Source organism: Nelumbo lutea, chromosome 5 (genome assembly GCF_056320005.1).
Source record: "Nelumbo lutea isolate HS-2025 chromosome 5, American lotus-T2T, whole genome shotgun sequence".
Classification (NCBI taxonomy): domain Eukaryota; kingdom Viridiplantae; phylum Streptophyta; class Magnoliopsida; order Proteales; family Nelumbonaceae; genus Nelumbo; species Nelumbo lutea.
This window is the reverse complement of record NC_142688.1, coordinates 8,049,506-8,059,118: the sequence shown is the minus strand read 5'-3', so window position 1 is coordinate 8,059,118 and position 9,613 is coordinate 8,049,506. Positions and strand designations below refer to the sequence as shown.

Below are 9,613 nucleotides of genomic sequence, written 5' to 3'. Positions count from 1 at the left end.
GAGTCCTTATACTAATATAAACAATATATTCTTTATATATTCAAATAGATTTGGGGTGGATTAGGTTTGGCTACGTTGAACCGGGCTTAGGTCGTGTTTGAACTACTCATGACCTCAATCCAATTCCAAATGATTTTAGGTTTTTTAATAGATACTTAAATTTAAGTTAGGCCCAAATTTTTTTCCCTATACTTAGCCCAAAGCCCAAAAATTCAGGACCAGAGTCGAGTTCGGTCCGCCCAAATTGAAACCCCAGTGGGGTGGACCTTCACGTCCAAACCACCGTGTGAAAAATCGAACCCATTAATCATTTTCTCATTCTGTCTCTTTTTTCGTGAATAGAATTCATAAATGAAGAAATTAGCAGACAGATATTACACCTAAACAAACAAAAAACAGGAAACCAGTATGGTAGTATCTCCTGTCTCCATTTATTTAATAGGGTTCTGTAAATATTTGGGAAATGGTTGAAATGCCCCCATCAATCCCCACTTCAGCAGAAAGGCAGGCGGTGGAGGCAAACTCCCACCCGACTAGGAAAGCTAATTTACTTGTTCAAACTTCGAAGACAACATTGTTGGCATTGCTCATTACTAGGGATTTCAGGTTTTTAATGCAGTCTTAATTCATCGAGAGTTCTCTGCAAAAATGGGAACAGCTGATGTTTATGTTATCATCTCTTCCTCATGTGGACCCCATGTGGACCCCTATTCTACAGATGCATGCATGTCGAGATCCAGAGCTGTAACAGCTGTTCTCAACGATCACGAGAAGCTAATACCATGATAAGTGACGCCTTACAGTTTCAATTTCTATATATAGTAGCTTCTCTTCTTATGAGAACATTCATGGCTGGATCCTGGATTGAGCACAGACAAGCAAATCAGTTGCATCATCGCCATTGATGCATCGCTTCGAAAGTTGGTTGTAATTTAAGGAAAAATACTCATGGTGTAAGCAAACCGAAAAGGGCACCGTTGAGAACTCAAACCGAGGTGTCGCCTTATAAACAGCAAAAGCAACGAAAAAGTGACGTGCCCAACGGCCAAAAGTTTCTTCTTCTGTGCGCTTTCAGACGGCTCGGTTTCCACAATATCCCACATTCAATTCTCTTACACGGCCCGGTCCCTCATGCCTGCACCACAGCAACAGGACTGGCCACCGCCTACTCCATTAATGACGGAGATGAAGGAGAGGGAGTGGAGGTGTTTTCTATTTATTCCTTTCTAAAGGAAGGTTTCATTTCACGGTTGGTTTAGCTGAAGGGCCGAGAGTACGCGCTTATTGTAGCAAACCAGCAAAGTTGCCTCATTTTCTGAACTCTGAGGAGTGAGGAGCTCTGTTTTGAGTTTTGGGTTCTGCACAAAAAGTGATATTGACATAATGAAGAATTCTGAGGCCTGGGTTTTGGTCATGGCGGTTGTTACAGCTTTGGTGCTCCTCCCCTTCGCCAGCACCTCGTCCTTCTCTGGTACTCTCTCTCTCTCTCTCTCTCTATGTTTCATGTTATTATGTGTGTTCTTTATAAATGTGAAGTTTTCTTGTTGTTCTACAAATACGGTGTTTTCAGTTTATTGGGTTGGAGTTGTTTTAGTCTTCGCTGCTGTACTTATTTATGATGTTTATGTTTCTTTTAGTTTTGTTAATGTCAAGCTATTTCTGAATTTTGTTTTTTCTTTACGCTAAGAGTACAAATACAAGTATGAACACTTTTAGGAAGTCGTTCTAGACCCAATTTGTGGCTTGAAAATTGCTTTGTTATTGAACTCACCTAAGTGGACAATTGCTTTAGTGAAGGCAATTTGATGATACAGCTTTGTAGATTCTTTTATTAATTTACTTATCCTGCAATTGGAGTGACGAGAAGCCCATTCACAGTGGGCCTACCTTTACAAATACATAAGCTCTAGTAACCAGTTATTAATTCAGTTGGTGACCCCAGTTTTGGGTGGTGGGGTTGGTAATAGAGGATATTTTCAGTGAGTCGACGAACCTGTTTATCAACCAAATAACCCTTGCAACAATCAAGCACAGCTATGAAATGAACGCACTACCCCTTTATGTTCTTGCATCAGTGGATAGGTTGAAAGAAAATCAGGTTTAACACATAAGGAGGATTGGCTTATGCCATTTTGCAGAGGGTCAATAGAAATTATTGATGTATCAGAAACAAATTGGCATCAATCCAGTGTAGTTTTTCTGCCTATTTGGATTGCACTTCACCAAGAAAAAAAAAGATTGCACTATTTTCAACATAGAACCCACAGTGCAAGTGTTTATGATTTCTCAGCCCCAAGATGCAGGTTGGGTGTTTTGCTATATATATGTGTGTGTGTGTGTGAACTCCCCTGTCGTTTTTGCTATATGTAAAGTATGATTTAGCTTTTGCACACACAATTCCTTGATGTTGAAACTTGAAACAAGTAGTTCTACTACGATATGTTGCAATACAAGGCCCCAAGAACTGATTGAAGGGAAACAGCTTTGTTCTTAAACTCAATGATACTGTAATAGACATTCATTATATTACCCCTTTTGTTTAATGCTGTGAATCCACCAATTGAAATTTTATTTCTTTTATTTTTTAATGATAGTTGACATGTTTACTTTTATGTCTACTTTTGGAAGTTCAGAACCTTGCTCCCACCCAAGGGTGTTGGCTCATCTTACATTACATGCTCAGTTTTACTTCTGGTTGGTGGGATATTGTTCTGTCCTTTCTGTAAACATGAAGATGTAGGCATAGTTTCACAGTTAATGCGTTATTCTCTTAAAACAAATATATTGGCATGCAAATTAACTAGACACTACTTACCTCCATTTTTTTCATCCTTACACAAATGATCTGTCCAATATTCGTTGGATCTTCAAAGCACACAAAATATATCAAAGAGATGCTTATGTTTTTCATCAAATTGTTTCAACACATAAATAAAATTTCTAATAAATGAATTAGGCTACTACTGGAAATACCATTATTGATTTCGTTATTGTTTATTATCTACAAAAAAAAAATCTTTTTTAGTTATTACCAAAAAAATCCATGGTTACTGTTTAAAATATCAATTTATATGCCATTAAATAAAACAGACTGGCGAAACAGGATTCATGTTGCCGACCCCATATAGTTGGGAACTGATATGGAATACTGTTTAAAGTATTAAGTGCACACTGAGTTGCATTTGTATTTTATAAATATGCCTATTACAATGAACAACATATTTGTTCCCAAGGATTGCTAATCACTACGTTTTTTGGATACTGGAGTGATAACTAACAAAGTTGCATATTGCAGTTGCATCGGTAAGTTGGAATTCTATTTTTTTTCCTTTCATCTTCGCATGGGTTATCCACCTTTATTTCTTTAATGGTTTATCTCACAATTTAACAATGGTCATGGCCCTTGATTGAGTAGAATGATGAAACCATGATTCCTTTGATCCCATATAGCAGGTACAAGGCTTTGTTGAGTGTAGTTGAGTTGGGCAGATACAACTTTTATATGTTGGTAGTCAGACTTCCTCTTTCTATCTTTATTGACATGCTAAATATGTAATTGGAAACACCCACACTATATACCAGTCACCAGGTAAGAGTTAGCACTTATCAGTTCTGATTTCTTATTGAGACATGTCATATTTCTCTTATCTAAAACAGATCTACCCCTTATACACACAATAGACGACCACCTGATAATGGCACTATTACTATTTAGTCTTGGGAGAAAAATAAAAGAATCTGATTTTAATTTGTTATCAGTAAAATTGTTCCTTGATAGGGTGACGATCTAGGGTTCAGTGATGTATCTATTGTACATTCCCATTGTACAGTCTCATGTTGTGCAGGAGCGTTTTCTTTTTGCCTATTATTGAAATATTACTTTACCTTGTCTCAAAAAATAAAAATAAAATAAAACCATTCCTTGAGCTAGTTATAACATTGTAAACCAATTGAAGCATTTATAATTTTTAGGGTAAAAGACTTGGAATCTCCCTTAATGTTTCTCCTAAATACTAATACATCCTCTCTATTTTCAAATTGGACTAAGACTTCCCCTATGGGGTGACATAATCAGACAAAAACTTCCCTAACATTTGCCTTCCATCCAAATTGCTTTATATGTGACATCATGTGAGAGTTAATTTTTTATAAACCCAAAATTGCTCTTCATTGCCCCTTTTCTTGCATAGGAACAAGTATATTCACTAGATTGAGGTCCCTTTGGTTACAGTGCAATTGATCAGAGTTTCTCCTTGTTGCATACAAACTGGGGAATTCAGAACACTGATCCCCTAGGTACCCACCAAGGCTGTTAGTCCATTCATAGTGTTTCAGATATTCAGAAATGTGATAGAGGTCTGCACTTCCTGTATCACTCAACTGGTTCTACAGATAGCATGCGATTAACGTGAATATCTGCTATCTGTGTATTGAAAGAGATTCAGAATACAAAACACCACTATTACCTATTCTGCCCAACCATTTGTACAAGTAGTTGATGAAGTGCAATGGATGTTTGCATGGCAGGAGTTCAGTACTAGATTCCTGTGTTTGGTATTCATAGATATTTTGAATTTAGATTTCTACCTTCTATACAAAGGTGGGATTTGAAGAAACAGTATACACTTTATATGGATCAACTTTATTAATTAACCATGAGGAACTGATAGAAGAACAATGGTAATGAATAGACGAATGATAGAAGAATAATGGTAATTAACCATGAGGAACTGATAGATTTCTACCTCTTTTCCAATTCCACGAGGAACTTCTCACACCCCTTCCCATCATCTTCAACAGTCAAATGAGAATGCATTGAAGGCATGCAAGAGGGCCATTTGGGAGTAAAGGAGCCTAGAATCTCTACAAACAGTGGATGATTTTGATGGGTTTCACTTTTCTGTTGGTGATAATTTGTAGAGGAAATCTATAGACGGATAGTGGATTTGGGGATGATTTCTCAACTCGTTTCCTAGTTTTTCCAAAAAAAAAAAAACAGTGTTTTCCAGTTTGGTGGTTTTCTTTATAAATTTAAAGAACATTGAAGGACAAAATGGTCTTTTCATTAATTCAGTTAAATATTATACCACCTTATTCTGACAAGGGAGGTTTAAGTCCTGTGAGAAAAATGAGAGGGGAAGTGTAAGTATTTATGTTAAACCTTAGGGGAGGTTTAAGTCTCTTACCCTAATTTTTATTTATCATATTTTATGCTACAAACTGGTGGCCATTTCTCAGTTTTGTGGTAAAATCTTGGGCTGATAAGTGTGAGAGTATGAATTGAAGTCTGAAGTCAACCATCTTGTAAGAAAAATGCTGGAGGTGAGGTCCATATCCAGTCGACCAATTCCCAGATTGTTAGGACCAGTATTGGGCAAGGACTTTTCTATGCCACAAAGTAGAAATTCTGCATTATGTTGATAAATTGCATGAAACTGCTAAACTTATATGTTATATATGCTTTCTTTCTCAAATATCAAATTTCTAAAATACTAAGTCTATTGTGGTTGCACTGAAATCCAGAGGTCTTCCAGAGTCACGAGGATGATATGTTGGGGATTGCAACTAACGGGAAACTGAAAGTAAGATGCTACTAGCTAGGTTGACAAAGACGGAAATTGATTCTTCTGCATGTTTTTCGATATGCATCTTGGGAATTTTTGGCTGATCTCAATCTATTTTTTCTTTGTTCCTTATTTTTAGGATGATAACTATAGTCCATACTATGGGAATAAAAGGAACATGGGCAATTTGAACCTGGAAGATTATCCTCCTGTTGATCCACCTCCTTTTGATCCACCTCCTGTTGATCCACCTCCAATTGGAACTAACGGGAAAGTGAAGGTAAGATGCTACTAGCTAGGTTAACAAAGATGGAAATTGATTCTTGCATTTTTTCAATATGCAACTTGGGAATTTTTGGCTGATCTCAATCCATTTTTTCTTTGTTCCTTATTTATAGGATGATAACTATAGTCCAGACTATGGGAAAAAAAGAAACATGGGCAATTTGAACCTGGAAGATTATGGAATATTTGATCCACCTCCACATAGTGGCAATGGGAAACTGAAGGTAAGATGCTACTAACTAGGTTAACAAAGATGGAAATTGATTCTTATGCATGTTTTTCAATATGCAACTTGGGAATTTTTGACTGATCTCAATCTATTTTTTCTTTGTTCTTTATTTTTAGGTTGATAACTATGGGAGTAAAATGAGCATGGACAATTTGAACCTGGAAGATTATCATTCTGCTGATCCACCTCCAACGTCAAAGGTCACTATAAAATCAGGGCCTATTGAGCATGGAACTCCTCTTATTCCTTACATTCCAAAGCCGACGCCCCCAGGTCACCCAAAGCAAGGTGGATCTCCTTGACCTACTTAAGCAACTTGGACCTAGATTAGCTGGTTCTATTCCACTTTGATGAATATGCTAAAACTAAATAATATATAAAATTTGAACCCTCGTTTTATTGGCACGTTGTTTTGTATTGTTGAATAATGTAGAAACATATTATCTAAGAAATGTTAACACCTTGTTTTGTATTAATTACGTAACGTACCTAGTTTCTAAGAAATTAACCAAATATCTTTAGCAGGAAATCCTATACCATTTTGTTGGTGGATGTGCACATTTTTCAACACCTTGCAATTGCATGTTATCTTCACATCTCCATAATGTTTTATTTCCTCATGCATGGAACTGCATTAATCATCAGGTATTAGACTCAAATCTAATCCAATGCTCGTGTCCAAAAGTCCTCATGTGAAGTTAGGTGATGAAATCTTATTTATTTATTTATTTTTACTATGATGGCCGTTCAAATTTGTTGGAATCCCAAAGCCAATGGATTAAGATAACGGTTGTACTTGCTTTTTGTCATGGTTTTTAAAACCGACCCGAAGACCAAGCCGGTCAGGGGTCCGGTTATCGGGTCAAATGGTCTGACCGTTCAAACTGAATGGTTGGCCTGTTCTGACAAAAAAATAAAAAACGGTCAAAACCATTTGAACGGTTAACCATCCGGGTCAGCGGTTTGCTGACCAAAATCAATAGTTTTTGGAGAAATTCCGGTTTTGGTGAAAAATGGAATCGGTCACCTGACCGGTTCTCAGTTTTGTGGTCCGGTCTGGTTTTGAAAACCATGTTTTTGGTATTCATATAAAAAAAGCCCTGTGTACAATGAGTTGCTGTACGTGTATAAAATTCATCTTTAAATACTTTGTGTGTAGACAACCAATTTCTAACTTCCTCTACCACCAGATTAATCACCCTTGTTTCACATGATTATTTCTGATAAAAAATCTTTTTGTTCCTCTCGTACCAAATGGCCACATAGTTGTTAATAGAACTGTTTTTTTTTTTTATGAATGAATGGTATTTTTATTAAATGGAGATAAAAATAGTACAAACACCCTAAGAGGAGGCACGAGATGTTAATTGTTTAGTTAGAGAATCTGCTATGGCATTGGCCGATCTGCTAGCCCACTGAGAACTAACTGATATAGTTCTTGTTAAGTCATTTAACTTTTTTGAGGATATCCCTGTAGCCCTAAACAACAGTATTTGGGTCTGACAGCCATCCCACTACCACCTTAGGGTCTCTCTTAACTATAAAAAATTTCACTCCATTGCCTTGACTGCTCTCATCAAAGTTTAACTTCACAACCCCCTTTGGAGGGGTAGTCACCTTGTAATTTATTTTATCTTATTTTATTTTGTATGAAGTGGCAGCCACTGCTGATCAGTTCCTTTAAAAATCATCATTAGAGTTATTCACAAAGAAATCAGTAATTTTTAACCAAAGGATTGCTTGCCCTTGTCAATATACATTCATTTATTTCAGCATGACTTCTTCCCTCACCTTTCTACCATCTCCCACTTTGAACTTTTTTATACCTTCTCTGCATTTGATAAAAACTTTGGAAATACCATTCCACACAGGATAGTAGAGAAATTCTTGTAACCCATCCATTACTGCTTAATCCATATTTCTGGGCTAAAATCATCCTCCATAAATTGGTGGGCTTCTTAGAGAATATCCAAAACCATCTTCCTAGCAATTCCATATTGAATAGTCTGACCTTGCTGATTTCCAAACCACCATGGGACAATGATTTGTAGATCTGATCTCATTTCACCAAGTGATATTTGAGGGTATCCTTCTATCCTTCAGAAAATCATGATTTTCTGCTCAATCTTTTCTGCCACCTCTACAAGAATTAGAAAAATAGACATATAATAAGCAGGATGCCTCATAAACACACTTCTAACCGATGTCATTTCACCTCCTTTAAGGAGATGCCAAGATCAAACCAATTTTGTGCAAAAATGACCAAAAGGTTGGTCCACATCCAGACCACCTCTCCCAAGACCCCAGATAACAGGGACCAACACTGGATAATGGGTTTTTACTTGTTTTTAGCGCAGCAGTTTGGGGATATAGGATTCTCATAGGTAATAATCTGCTTGTATATGAAGTAGCTATATCAAAGGATACAAGAATATATTACATAACATAGCTTTCCACTTCCTCAACTCACTAAGGGAGAGGTGGATAAACAGCCCCTTGTAAAAATGAATATCATTGTCTTCAATAAAATAATTGATAAAAAAACTGTTTTCAATAAAATAAGTCAAACTAAGGCCATGTTTGAGAGTGCTTAGAAATAAGTGCTTATTTGGGTCGGGACCACACCATTAAGCACTTATTGGTGTTTGGGAAATAAGTTCGAAATAAGTGCTTATTTTAAAAATAAGAGTTTTTTTTTATGCCCAAATTTGCAGTTTTTAAGTGCTTATACAATAAGCACTTATTCAAAAATTTTCTTCCAAAATTGTCCCTAATTGAATTTTAAAATACCACTTATAAAACTATCCCTAGTTGAATTTTATAAAAGTGCGTTCGTAATTGTAAAAGTGATTTTATAAAAGTATTTTTGTAACTGTAAAAGTGCTTTCATAAAAGTGTTTTCATATAAATAATTTTGTAAAAGTATTTTTATAAAAGTGTTATTGTTAAAGTGCTTTCATAAAAATACTTTCGTAAAAGCGCTTTTGTAAAATTTGAAAGTGCTTAGAAATAAGTGCTTATTTGGGTCGGGACCACACCATTAAGCACTTATTGGTGTTTGGGAAATAAGTTCGAAATAAGTGCTTATTTTAAAAATAAGAGTTTTTTTTTTATGCCCAAATTTACAGTTTTTAAGTGCTTATACAATAAGCACTTATTCAAAAATTTTCTTCCAAAATTGTCCCTAATTGAATTTTAAAATACCACTTATAAAACTATCCCTAGTTGAATTTTATAAAAGTGCGTTCGTAATTGTAAAAGTGATTTTATAAAAGTATTTTTGTAACTGTAAAAGTGCTTTCATAAAAGTGTTTTCATATAAATAATTTTGTAAAAGTATTTTTATAAAAGTGTTATTGTTAAAGTGCTTTCATAAAAATACTTTCGTAAAAGCGCTTTTGTAAAATTTGAAAGTGCTTAGAAATAAGTGCTTATTTGGGTCGGGACCACACCATTAAGCACTTATTGGTGTTTGGGAAATAAGTTCGAAATAAGTGCTTATTTTAAAAATAAGAGTTTTTTTTTTTATGCCCAA

The 9,613-nt window shown here is 35.6% G+C and overlaps 1 protein-coding gene across 1 annotated transcript; it reads left to right on the top strand.

Annotated features, from left to right (window-relative positions):
• Positions 1 to 465: 465 nt before the first annotated feature.
• Positions 466 to 6,554, top strand: LOC148850149 (uncharacterized). Its single transcript, XM_088943540.1, has 5 exons — positions 466 to 1,471; positions 5,524 to 5,582; positions 5,704 to 5,844; positions 5,963 to 6,073; positions 6,195 to 6,554. The coding sequence occupies exons 1-5, from the start codon at positions 1,384 to 1,386 to the stop codon at positions 6,378 to 6,380; spliced, it is 585 nt and encodes a 194-aa protein (XP_088799666.1). The 5' UTR covers positions 466 to 1,383; the 3' UTR covers positions 6,381 to 6,554.
• The last annotated feature ends 3,059 nt before the right edge of the window (positions 6,555 to 9,613 follow it).

Coding starts and splice junctions, on each gene's coding strand:
- LOC148850149 (XM_088943540.1), top strand. CDS start 1,384: ATGAAGAATTCTGAGGCCTGGGTTTTGGTCATGGCGGTTGTTACAGCT. Junction 1,472..5,523: donor CAGCACCTCGTCCTTCTCTG/GTACTCTCTCTC, acceptor ACTGAAATCCAG/AGGTCTTCCAGAGTCACGAG. Junction 5,845..5,962: donor GAACTAACGGGAAAGTGAAG/GTAAGATGCTAC, acceptor CCTTATTTATAG/GATGATAACTATAGTCCAGA.